This window comes from Dryobates pubescens, chromosome 10 (assembly GCF_014839835.1).
Source record: "Dryobates pubescens isolate bDryPub1 chromosome 10, bDryPub1.pri, whole genome shotgun sequence".
Taxonomy (NCBI): Eukaryota; Metazoa; Chordata; class Aves; order Piciformes; family Picidae; genus Dryobates; species Dryobates pubescens.
In genome coordinates, this window is record NC_071621.1 from 28,550,915 (window position 1) to 28,564,568 (window position 13,654).

Below are 13,654 nucleotides of genomic sequence, written 5' to 3' on the forward strand. Positions count from 1 at the left end.
TTCCTTCCCTTTCCTTCCCTTTCCTTCCCTTTCCCTTATCCTTATCCTTATCCTTATCCTTATCCTTATCCTTATCCTATCCTATCCTATCCTATATGTTCTACAATGGAGACATCAGGCAGCTCTATCACAGTTAAAATATACCCAGGGTCATGACTTCTTGTACAAGAGGGCACAAATGACAGCTACACAGTGACAGTATGTTTGGGGTAGTTTCCCAGCCAGCATACACCAACCCCCCCTCCCTCGCCCCCCCGAGAACCCACCTATTCCTTGCAGCGCTCCAGCTACCATGCTCAAACACCATTCTCTGCTCACTCTGTGTCTGCTCTGTACTGTATGGTTCGGTACTGTACCGGCTGTGCCTTTAGACTGTAAGCTCCTCGGGACAGGGACCTGTTATGTGTTTGGCACACTTCACCTATTGTACAGCGCCGTCTACTCCAGCGCTATATAAATAATAAATAAAAAATAGTGATTGCACCTCCAGTTGTTTCCTCCACAACGTTTTCTAGGTGGCAACATATTAATCTGTAATGTTTATCTCCTTTCCCTCTTTTTTTTTTTGTTTCTTGCTTCCACTACAGGGATGGCTCAGTGGTTTCAGGGAAATGCAGCTCAGGCTTTTTGTTAACAACGGCGATGTGGCTTGTGATTTGTGCGGGCAAGAAAGCTCCAGGTAACAGAAAAGGGCAGGGTCCTAGCTGCACCTTCATTTATAAAGCAGCCAGCACAGATTGGGAGCTACATAAAAGTTATACCTAGAAGCAAAATTTGCTGCTACGTGCCGTTTGCAAAGGTCAGAGAGCTGATTTGTCTAATGATTGGTTGGCAAGATACTCACTGCATGGATGAGAACAAGTAAAACATCCCTGCACGCCCTGCCCAGGGTAACTATGCAGGATGTAGCTTGGCAAGGTCAGTGATTCAGTCTCCAAAATCACTGCATGAACATTTAAGATCCAATAGTCCTGAGCTAGGTAAGGGGGTACATTACTGAAAGCTGAGGATGAAAATCAAGGTGTCTTCACTGGTTAGTGACTTTTTGTGGTTACTATAGTGGGCAAAGGTTGACCTGAAGTAGAATATTGTGAAAAAAAATGCCACACAATTAGCATAAAACAAACAGAGGGTGAAGGAATAGGGTAGGGAGGAGGGAGAGAAGGTAAAACAACATTTAGACTTCTTGTAACAGTGCCTTGTCTTCCATTAGGTTAAGTTTGGTTCAGTGACGTTGCCTATGCTAGACCTTGATTGTAACAAAGTCCAGTTAGGGCCAACATCGAACAAGGAAGACTTGCACTTTGTCACTAGTACAGTGCAAATCTGCAGGAAAACAGACTGGCCAATCAAATAATTAAACACTGGCCCTCTGAATATGTATTTTGCAATTTCAAATACTTGCAATCTCCCAACTGATTCAACAACGTTAAGTTGTTAACAATGCGTTTCGCACGTTCAAAATTCCTTGCAATGCAGATGTCTATTAGCAACATAGAATAGTGTACTGTACATCTGCAGCCAAAAGAACTGAACCACTTTGCACTGAAGTTTTCCAAAATATAAAGCTCTGTTCAGAAGCAAGCACCACTAGACAGACATGTCACAACACTGCATTACAAGATGCATCACCCACTCACTGTAGTAGGCCCTAAGTCCTACCCCTAAATTTTAATACTTTCGGTTCCATATACGTTGTAACCTTCTCTATAAGTTGCTAAATTCTGGGTATTCTGCGAGGAAGTTGGGTTAAAAGTCTGTGCACTCTTTGCCACCTTCATTCGTTTCGCCTCTGCCCTGGACTTGTAACAGAACTCTATCAAAGCCACCAGCATTGCCAAGCCCAAGCCTCCAACCAGAATGTAGAAGACTCCAGCAACGTTGCTGAGACTCAAGGCACTCGTCTTGTCCTGGGGAAACAGAAGCGACACAGTTAATTCTGGAAAACAGACACCCAGGAACACAAACTACACATCAGAACATTGGAAACAGAAATAAATCACAAAGCTTAGCTAAAATGACCTAATTCTTGCAAAATGTGACCTATCTGGATCTACAGAATATATTGCAAGTGCTCGGTTTTCTTGGTCGGCATAAATATGCTATAAATATGCTATAAATATGTTGCCAACGTACCAGGATGTCATTGCTTGCTTACTGCAATGCATTTGTTCCATTAAGTGGATAATTAAGCAATGGCACATCTAGCTCTTTCCAGTATTGATATAAAACTGCATTTATGTAAAGCTCTTTAAAAGCCTTGGAATCCAGAAATCCATTTGTATTAGACAGAACTCTGCTTGATCTTTACAAAACCAGGAACTGCACTTGTGGTAGGCATTGCTGTTAATTTAAACGAGCCAGGCTGAGTTTCTGATACTTAAGTGACAGCTGAAAATAACATGTGAGGCTTCAGTTATGTCTTTGAACAAACACTTCCTTTGAAAGTGTACTCTGTTCCATACACATTATGATGTATTTGCCTCTTACCAGTTATTGTCTTTTGTTTCTGTTTTATTATAGATACAGTTCTGGAACATGCCCAGGGGCTACTAAGGCTCAGCAACAGTGTAATTTGAAATAGCAGTTTATGGAATCTTACATTACTCATAATTTAGACAACAGTGAGAACTTTCTTTAGCAAATTATGGAACACACATCATTTCAGAAATGATCACCTTCTCGGACACACTGTAGTAAATAACTGTTCTGCATTTCTCTATACTTCACTGCTCAGTTATAAATGGTATCTTTTTAATTTGAAAGCCATGTGCATTTTTAGCACAGTTCAGTTCTCAAGGAACTCTCTCAGGACTGACTTCCATATGCTACATCGTGTGCCTTAAGGTACTTATAAAGCTTTATTCTTATGCAGACTCTATAATCTTTACCTAAAGGAAGGCGAGCATTTAACTTCCCATTGTAATCTCTATGAAATTGTAACTTACAAAGAATGCAAAATGTTTGGATGTTTAATTTAAAGAGGCACTATTTGTTGTGTAATCAGTAGATTAGCACAGCAACATTTCCCAGGGGTGTACAGAGGTGTTTGGGGCTTATAGCTGAGATCTGCTTTGTCTCTCTTTTTAGCTGGCTAAAAGGACTGAGTAACTTGGAGGTGACTGTATTCCTCCTTTGGTAACTGCTAGCATGGTGCTTGCAGAGAAGGAGGAGGCAGGACAGAAAAGGACCTGACCTAACGTAAGTGGTGGGTTGAGATTCTCTCATCTGTCCTGTATAGGTGTTCTGCCATCATATTGACTGATGTTCACTCCTTTCTCCAAAGCACTTGCCAGGATAATGAAAATGTGTTGGAAGTTTGTTTCCCAGGCTAATTTTACCTGCTCTCCATCCATCAGGGTAACTCTCAGGACATGCCAGCGGCAGACAGTTGCTGCCCATCATAATTTTTAGTTCAGGACAGCACAGCCTGGCACAGAGACAGCTACTGTGAAGAAATTTCAGCTTTGCTGAATGCAGGGCTGGCACTGACTGTGGTGCTTCCCAGCCATCAGAAAATATCCGCTTCTGTGTTTGTAACCAAACAGAGAGAAATTGAGAAGGCTCTGCTCACTGCAGCTGTCAAGATTATTGTTTGGGAATGGACTAGGGTAAACACTGAAAGCTGTAGAAATCCATTAATTATGGAAGCCTTTCACTTCAAAGCTCAAGTTAAGTCTTCCTTGGTTCCCAAGGAACCAGAGACCTTCCCAAAGGCAGCCAGGCACAGCCAGCCCGGGCAGCGATGAAAGGCAATCCTTCCCACTAGCATTTCTCCTTTTCAGAAAACTGCTGAGGGAGGCCAGCTCCAAAAGGAGAAGGCACGAAGGGACATTTCCTAAGTAAAAGTCCCTCCCCGCCTAGGCAGGAAGGAAACAACTAACCCAGCCTGCCTCCCGAAAACAAAACCCCTGCACTGCAAGTCTTCAGCAGATGCCTCGGCTGCATAGGAGGGTGTTTGGGGATTTGTATCGCAGAAGACCATAAAAAGCAATAGTGCTTCTTTAAATTAAAGCGTGACCCCCAGCGCGATGGGGCGAAGCCGACTTGTTCCGTGTCGACGGCTGCTTATTTCATTTATAAGTAATTTTGTTCATCGCTTCCTTTACTGCTTTGTGAACACGATAGTAGGTCCCGAACTGCAGCGACTGACCTTACTTCCAGAGTCCTTGGGTCCACATTCACCTTTATCGTACCACCATTTGTTTTTCAGCTTGTCTAAGACGCCTGCCTCACTGAGTTTCAAAACGGCAAGGTTTACAGGAGTTCTTCACGTGGAAAATAACATAAATAACATTATATATGTTATTTTATGTTATTCAAGTAAAACTACATAGAATCGCATTGCAAAGTGACAGAGCAGAGGCCACAGTGGGTGCTATGTCATGTACTGTTGGCCCAGGTTTAGAGACAGACATATGACCGGGACCTGCTCCATCGCTTTAGGTAACAGGCACATACTGCTGGGGAAGATTTGTAAATAAATAGTATGCAATTACTGTGAACCCAAAACTATTGGCTTAGGCATCTTAACAACACACCTCTCAGAGACATATACAATGCAACTGGATATATGACTTCAGAAACAGATTCGTTTATGTTCCCCGCTGTCAATCTGTTTGTAATTTGCATGCGTACAAAACTAATAATGTGACTTGGCTACAGCTATTTCATTTACTGCCCTCAAAATTAGCCTGGCAAGAGAAAGGAGATACTTTGTGCGGTTTGCTGCCTGCAACCACTTGGCACAGACCTGTAATCAGGAGGTTTGCATGCAGAGAATTTAGGGGGAGAGCTGTGATGCCTTTATCCTCAGCTAAGAACATGTCAATCAATCTTTCCATTTAATTTCCTGTTTTAACATTATTTTCAAATTGGGAGGGTTTTTTTCCTTAAATCATCCTTATTCACATAAGCCTTTTAAGGGTCCCAGGCTGATGAGAAATTACTACTTGGAATATCTTTGCTTACTAGTGGTATTGGCTGCAGGTGACGTAACCGAATTTAATATTGAGATGAAACTTAATCTGATGTCTTGAAAGTCATGAACTGCTGGGAGCTTACACTGAAGTTGCTTAAACTCAGTGAATAATCTTAAGAGTATTATGGTAATAAAACTTCATGCAGTTGTACCAGTCTATTTTCTAAAAATCTATGGAATTAACAGCAGATTCATTTTATGCCATTTCCACTTGGAATCACAGACTGTCCAATTCTTAATGCAGTAGGCATATGGGTATCCATTTATGTGCAGGTGTGCAGGAAAATACAATATATATCAGAGAAGGAGGTAGATAAAAGAAATAGCATGTGACAGATAGCCTTCTGGTGATGGTATATGACATAGGACCTGATCATACATTCTGATTACTCTTTATATGTATACATAAAGCAGGGGATTCACTTCATCTCAGTTTCTTCACCTGTAATTTACGCCCCAAGCTTTGACTGTCTGTCTAGGCCTCCCTGCAGGTAAGGGGAAAAGATAGGTAGCTCCAGAAGGTGGACATAGATACCAGTCTTAACAAAGAATGAAGCATGCTCTCAAGATGCCCACCTCTTTTCATTTACTACTTAGGAAGCCTTGAGATCTCAGAGAATTGATAACTTTTGACAACTAGAGTTGTGTGAGGTACTCTAAAGTGGCCCCTTTAAATAAAGGAAATGCTTTGTTCACTCTCCAAATCCCCGTAATTAAGTCATATGGAACTAGAACAGAAAATGCCTATTTCTTCACTTTTTACATTACTCAAACGTAAATTTTGTCTTCAGGCTTCCTGGCAGCAGGTTGTGCAGGTTGATGGTGAAATATGAGAGCCCCACAACTGTGAAACGAATGGGTAGCAGTTTGGGATGCTGGCAAGTTTCCTCCCAATATGATCCTCTATTTGCTTCTAGTAAAAGCCTGGAATAATTAATATTATTGGGACAGCCATCATCTGTAACATGTCATGTACTCGCACTGAGCCACAGTTCAGTGCTCCTAAATCCCAGCAGCTTGACGAGGGACATTCAGGTACTGTTCTCTCATGGTCAATCAGAAGCCTGTGGAGTTGTTGCAGATTAAACTGATTGAAGTGATAATTAGGGCTCTGTATGAACTGTCAAGACCAGCAGCAAGCTGGGACAGGTCAGAAAACAGATGTCTCCCAGCCCTGTTTTTTTTTTTTCAGTCTAACAGTTTAGGTGTATAAAGTTTGATACAGGCAGAGGTATTTTCTTCTTTGCAGCTGCAGTTCCTTCAATGTCATCCCTTCTGCATTGTCTCTGCAAGGAAGCTCTTAGGTTTTCCTTTGTGAAAAGCAATCAATGTCATGCTTAAAATTGCCACACTGTCCTCAATTTATAACTAAATGCAATGGCAACAGCCAGTAGAGATGAGGCAATTCCCCCTTTTCACTGGAATATGGCCAATGCTGAGCCTAAGGCCAGGCCCTTGTTTCTCCTTTCCATTTTTTCTGCTGGAACACTTTCTGAATCGAGGTGCTGCAAAGTTTGGTGAAACCTGTCCTCTGCCTCTCATGTTGTGGCGTGCCTTAGACAGGATGTGTGAATTGAGACGTGGTGTGTCCTTTACACGTCCCCTCAGCCAGTCCTAGCTGTGACGAGTGAGAAGCAGTCCCTCCTAAACCTAAAATCAAATTGTTAAAATATTTTCACTATATTTTCATTCAAATTTAAAAAACACTTTACACTCTCAGAACAGGGAGTTTTGTCCCACTTCAAATCAACCATCTGCGATGGGGAATATACACGGTCCAAACCAAGCAGCCCAGACTGAGGGGCTGCAAAGTGGAAAAGGAAGATTTTTGCTTACCTATTTAAGAATAGCAACATAAGTTACTGTTTGCAGTCACAGTAAGTGATTGCAGGTGTAGCAAATTTAGGCTCTTTCCCACCCCCCCCTTTTTTTCCTTCCCTTCCTTTTTTTTTAGCACTTTTCATTACAGCAGGAAATTTTCGACAGCTCCCCACTGGAGATGAATGCCCAGATCACCTTGGTTTTCTGGGCAAGTTGCTTATGTGGGCATCTCTCCTTTCTTTGAAAACAGGCATAATTTTGACTGTGCCACTCATGAAGTTGGACAATGCAACTTGTTACTACACTGCTCACACAATCAGTTGACCAATAGTCCCACTGACATTAAAGGTGGCAGAAAGTACAAATCAGTATGATTTGCTGTACGTGAGTAAGGGCAAAGTCCTTAAGTCGTATACAGAAGGCAATTTCAGCACTTGGGAGTTAAATTTCCCATCAAGTTCAGTCTTGTATACGTAATATGACAATGGAAAATTACTCTATACTTGTTTGGTGGGTTTTTTTGTTCCAAGCTGCTTAGTGATTTCTGAATTTCTAATGTTGGGCTAAATCTTCAACTAGAGTAAACTGACAAGAGTTTGTGAAAATCTGTGTATTTTCTCCAATGTACAGCTGCCAAGGATCTCTGCTGTTGTATAGAAATGGAAGCCATCTGCCTTGGTTTCCTGTAAGGATAATAAATGAGAAATAATACCTAAAATTACCATTCATCTATGGAGAAGCACTTGTGCCATGTAGCAGTTAAAAATATTCTGTGACCCACATGCTGAAGTCAGTGCCAGTGCAGCCTGACTTGGGCAGAGAGACACTGATTTTCTACCTTTTCATCATGTTCTCAGCCCTTCCACCTCCTCTCTCAGTTTCTTACTCATTTCCTTCTATCCTGTCATCAGTCACTCGCTGTTGGAAGGGCTCCTTTTTAAGAGCCTGGGGCTGCATCTTGTACCAGCAATATCAGCAAAATCACAGTGCTTTAAAATGGCATTAATGAAGTTCTGAGTTAGTTGTGTTCAGGGCAAGGAGTGGGCAATTACAGAATTTAAATAACAATACTGATTGATTGTGAAACCAATACAGAATTTGGGTAGACAAGGATTTTCAAAATGCAATCATGAGTATGGTTTAGGAGAATTTTCATTACCCACTCATGGCCAAGCCTCTAATGAAGTAAAAGGCCAGTCTCATCTGGGGAACAAAAAACAGGGACCACCATATTCTTCTGAGGGCTACCAGCAGAGACCAAAGCAGAGCTCCATCAGCACAGCTTCCTTCCACTCATACTTTTGTAAAAACAATGGAGTGGCAGGAACTGTGCTTCAGTACCTTCCCATGCATCAAGTGAAATGATGATGGCATACACTTGAGACCTGAGGTAACACTTGCAAAAGCACTCAATTGCTTTTGAGACCTCCGTTTTATCTTCACACATGACTTAATTACTGAGGTCACTAAGCTGCTGGTGGTTCACACAGGGCAGCTCCCCGAACTGTCTTTCTGAATTCTGGAAGCTTGTTCCCTACAGGGAATGAGAAAAACAGCACAGAATGGAGGTAGGAGAAACACTGTTTTTACAGAACAATGCAAACCTTTGGAGAACTGCTGAGATCTCATGAAACTCCCCAATTCCTACAGTCCTCTGTATGTTCATGAAGGGTTGTTCTGGGTCTACATTCTCCTACTCTGACTAGGGAATCTCAAATAGTAGCAGCACAATTATCAGTCAAGTCTGAGGTGCTGTATTTCTTTCAAGAGAAGAGGATGTTCTTATTCTTGTTTGAGACAGTAGGAGACCCTATAATTTGGACTGGAGCTGCTACCAAATCTTAGGATTTGTTCTTCTTAAATTCATACAGTGAAAAGAAGTATTAGCTAGAGATACTTAAGAGCTTAGTTCAGAACTTGCTGGTAGCTGTCAGGTTTGCAACAGTGCATGGTGTCCTGGCTCTTCCACTAATGATCATTTGCTAGCATATAAAATTAAAACATTTAGAGCTCCATTAATTCAGTAGAAAGGGTCTTATTGACCTTAATTGATCCAAACCTGTAAGACTGTTCCTGAATAAGGAAATGGATTTTGTAAATGATAAATGGCTAACACTGTGTGAAGTCAGAGTAGCTGTAGTTTAAAGAACAAAACAAAACCCCAAAACAAGATCAGATGCTGCTGCAATGCAGAATTTGAGAAGCCTGGTAATGTCTGTCTGTCCCTGTATTGTGCATGGTCCTATTGAATGCGGGCAGGGCATGTCCATGACAGACTTGGAGCTTTCCTGGAGCACTGGTACTGCCTACTAACTCAGCTGTGCTTGGGAAAAAGTGTGGCAGGAAACAGGCCTGAGGTCATCTGAATGTTCCTGGCAGGCTGTATATAGCCCTAGGACCACAGATTGAACTCCACTAGGTTCTTCACCCTTTGCTGCCTTGCCCACCATACTTTTTACTGCATCCTGAACTATCTGTGTCACTACTGGTTCATTTCCATTAGCAATGTGTTCTTTCCTGCCTCCTGCACTCGTGGATTCGCCCTGTTTCTCTGTGCATTGTGCTCCTTGCCTGTTTTTTCTACTTTTTTTTCCTCTCTCTCCTTTTTTCTGTCACTTGCCATCACACCACATCACACCAAGCTTGTTCCTTCAGCACTTCCAGACATTTTCCTGGTGAAGCCCTGTCTTTCTTGCTACCATTAGCTGCTGCCCTTTTCCTGCTTCATGACTCAAAGCATCAGTGGCTGGTCATCAGGGAAAAGCATCCTTAGTTTTCTGCCTAGCTTTTATCTCACCTTTCAACCACAGCAGGTTTGTGAGGAGTGGATTCTAGGAAAATGGAGGCAGTTTAATGATGTGACTCCCTGCCTGTGGCACTAAAAAAGATGAAATAAGCACCCTCCCCCAAAAATGCTCAGGGCTTGGGTGGAGGATATAATAGTAACAACGTGTGAGATTTATGGTTAACTTGTCAACTTTCTTACCAGAAGTTGGTGTCTGCTCAACTTGCAGGCAAGTGCTGTAAGGTCTAATGAACCTCAGCACTTTGAAAGAGAAAATAGAGACCATTTCTGAAACTGTGACTGGTGGCAAGCAGAGCGGTGGGGGGAAAATAGGTAGAACAGCAGGATCAAAGGCAAAGTGAAGAGGATTAAGGGACCAATACTGGGTGAGTGCAGAACAGCCAAAGGGATGGTCCCTGAGGCCAGGACACAGCATGAAAGAGGAGGAGCACTAAAGGAGAGAAAATAGTCAGAAAAAATATATGTAGGCAACTGTAAGGAAAGCTATATAAACTGTGAATGACAAATCAGTCAAATTTAATCATCTCTATCTGACTACCTCTGTGCCCAAACAGTTAACTGAGTAGCGTTCTCTTATATATATTCTTCACACACAAGCACATAAATAAGCATTATTACATGCTGCCTGGCATGGAAGGGGTATTTTTAATAGCTTCCTTCTCACCTGCTTCACCATCTTTCACCGATAAATCTTTGCTTCTTTTTAGTACAAGGCAGTTTCCCAAAAGGAAGCTGTGAGTCAAGGGAAGGAAGTAGTGGCACTGACCATATGGGAGATATGGAAATACAGGAAGGATAAGAAGCTGTCATCATCTCAGCCTAAAATTCAGCCTAGAACTCCTATCTGACAAATTCTGCTTAGGGAACCACCACGGATTTTGCTTTGCTGGTAAGACACCAGAAAACATCGGCATGAAGATATTTTAGCTGAAATTTGTCCTCCTGTTTGGAATACTCCTTTGAAAACCGTGATTTGTGCTGGTACTGTTTGTGCCAATAGCAGATCCCTGAGCCTGGCCCATGAATACTGCGAGGAGCTAGTCAGACTGATTTGCACCCATTCCCTCTACTGTCACTGAAGAATATTTGGGATAGTACCATACAGCAGAAAACACAGTCTGAGCTGGTACTTGCTCCTGAATGTTCCAAAGCGCTCGTTCACAAGAGCGAGCTTGGAGATGCCTCATCGTGATTTCGGGAGATGCAGGTTTCTGGAGCCCAGTGATAGATCTCCCAGTGGAGCCTGTTTAAGAGCTTCCCCGGGGGCGCTTAAACCAACGCAAATATTTTTGCTTTGACAGTAATTGCATACACCTAGGTGTCAACCGCAGGCACCGGCAGTGCTGCTGCGCTACCGGCGGAGCCGTTTTCTTGCAGGTAAAACCCCAGCAGATGCACCAATTACTTCACATACTGTTTACCCGCTTTTGGTGACATTGAGGCTAACCTTGGAGTCACCTCCCCCGCTGCCACATTCTCCTTTGTCGTACCACCATTTGTTTTTCAATTTGTCCAAGAGGCCTTGTTCATTCAGTTTTAAAACTGCGAGGTTAACAGCATTTCTTGAAACGATAAAACATATTTTGTAAGAAACTGCACAGCTGTTAAGATGTTAGAAGGAATGAGGACTTAAGCTGGTTTACAAGCTCGAGCCACACGCTAAATAAACCTCTCATTTCCATATTTCAAAGCCTTTGGCGGCGCAGATAAACGTGGGCACTTTCACATGCGAAAACTGCCGAGAAATGGTTTGCAGAATGGTTTGAATTTTAACAAGAAAATTCTATCAACCAACCCAAACTATTATTTTTTATTTTTTATTTTTTTGCAAAATGATGCTAAAACTCTGTCTGGAATTATAAACAATCTGCACGGATTTATTTGACTCTATATTTGGAATGTGTTTAGTGTGGGCCCAGGCTGATTCTGCAAGCAGATGGGAAAAATGCATTCCCATATATACTAAAGAGGCAAGATGCAGACAGCCTGTGCTAGATGCTGCCAGTCACTGTATCACACACCCAGTTTTGACATAGAGCATTTCAGAGAGATACCACACAAGTTATGGCCTAAGGTTGCAGAAACAGGGAGTGTAAGGTAAAGCTGAAGAAGAGTGCTAACAGCTTGCAGGCTGCCTGTGATGCTCTCTAGATCCGTTCAATGGCAAACAATGCACAAAGAGGAGGTGCCAGGAGTCCCACCCATCTGAAGCTTCGTCACCTGCTGTAGGCACATCTGTAATTTGGGATGCAGGCTCTAGAGTCCTGCTCCATTTGCACAGTAGACCCTTAACTGAAATGTAAGACCTAGGGTCCTAAAGCTGTGACTCCAGGCACTTCCCTGATATCCTGGGAGACCACCCTGTCTCCCAGTCTGAATGGCACCCACAGTGTGTGGGAGGAAGGTGGTGGTGGCAAGGAAACCTCGCTGGAGGAAATGTGGAGACACTGTGGCCAAGCAGAAGCTTGAGCACTGGGAAGACCAAACCCAGCCCATTTGCTGGATGCTGAGATACAAGCAGGATGCCCTGAGGACCTTTCCTTTGGAAGTTTTTAATGTGTTGTGCTAACACTGGATGGAAGACAAATCCTGCATTGCTAGCAGCACAGTGGTGCAGGCACAACATACTGAGAAAGGCTGGGTGAACCTAGTATCCTCTGTCTCATGTTTAAGTGCTCTTTTTTTGGAGCAGAGAAATGCCTAAGATTTTTGGAACTGTACAGCCAGAGGGAGGTTGCCAGTACAATAGCTAAAGCACAGAATCACTGCTTCTGTATGAATTCAAGGCTGCTGGGAATGCACTGAAACTCAAGCAAGAAAGAGCCACAGATGGTCCTAGGATGGGGTTGCTTCTGTGCATGTTAGGAGATTTCTGATTTCAGGTCTCCAGAGAGAATTGAGATTGGATGGCAGAGGGTAGGCAGGAAAGATTACAATACAAACCCAGATGTAGTGCATCTGTATTTATTGTAAGAACTACAGTCACTATATGACATTTTAAAATCAGTTGATAACTAATGTGCCAATGCATTTATGCAGCCTTCATCACCTCTGAGGAACCTTTGCTGCTACTTAAGTGCATGACTTCCTATCTTTATTACTAAGAGCTTCAACAGCCACGTATTCTAATGGTACATAACTATCCCAATATCTATTCATAATAATAGAGTTTTCTATTCCTTTTTTCTTATTCAGTGGTCCCTATCCATGCCTACCAGACATGTACATTCCTGGTGAATAGACACTTGCCAGAAGTGTCTGCCCAGGCTTGCTTGTGGATCTACAGAGAGATGTACAGCAGTGGCATCATATGCTTGAAGCATGATTCATCTCCAAAGGGAGAGAAATATCTGTGAGGTGCCAGAGGCTTAAATACTGCTCTTCAGGGACAATACATGATTGAGAAAGACAGAGTTTCTCTCTGAATTTATTTAATCTTGTCAAGCTCTGTCTGTTAGGGCTGAGTGCAATGTAGCAAGAGCTATGTCTGTCAATGACATCTTCCCCTCATCAATTATGGGAGGATGCAACACCTTCAAACCGTTCACAGAAAGGTTGGGGAAAAGAGATCCTCTGGTTGCAGGGCTCCATCAGATCTTATGGCACCAGAAGCCACTGGGGCTTGTGATTCACCCTCTCTAGAGGCAGCTCATGTCTGGTCCCTGGGGCTCCCTCCTGGTCTTAGAATGGAAATCTTTTTTCTCACTCATAAGGAGAGATTATTTTCCTGGCGAGCAGGTACAGACAAAAGTATTTCACAGCTTCTGGATTGTTCCTTACAACACTGGTCCATTTGTAGGACAAAAATCAGTTGGGGGATGTACCTTTAGTGTCTTCTGTTAAGTTTTTCAAAGAGCTCCTGCTGGAACTGAGACAGGTCTTAGCTGGGTGGTCGTGAAGTCTGGAAATTGCTCGTGAGTAGACCTGACTTCACCTAGCTTCACTGTGGTTACATATATTCAAGATTTTCCATACAGATAAACTAATTGCTTGTCTGTCCCTGAAGTGAAGATGAGAACTGTAGGCTGTAGAGAGAGTGATAACAT

The 13,654-nt window shown here is 42.6% G+C and overlaps 1 protein-coding gene across 4 annotated transcripts in view; it reads right to left on the reverse strand.

Annotated features, from left to right (window-relative positions):
* Positions 1 to 13,654, reverse strand: part of GRIA4 (glutamate ionotropic receptor AMPA type subunit 4) — a 268,030-nt gene that overhangs the window by 7,502 nt on the left and 246,874 nt on the right. The window contains exons 14-15 of one of the 4 annotated variants that reach the window (XM_009905665.2): positions 4,154 to 4,268; positions 1,776 to 1,910 (exon numbers count right to left, since the gene is read on the reverse strand). In XM_009905665.2, the coding sequence (XP_009903967.1) occupies positions 1,776 to 1,910; positions 4,154 to 4,268 (250 nt within the window). Of the gene's footprint in view, positions 1 to 1,662; positions 1,911 to 4,153; positions 4,269 to 11,055; positions 11,171 to 13,654 lie in introns of all 4 variants that reach the window. The other 3 variants (XM_009905666.2, XM_054164586.1, XM_054164585.1) reach the window with 3 other exon arrangements.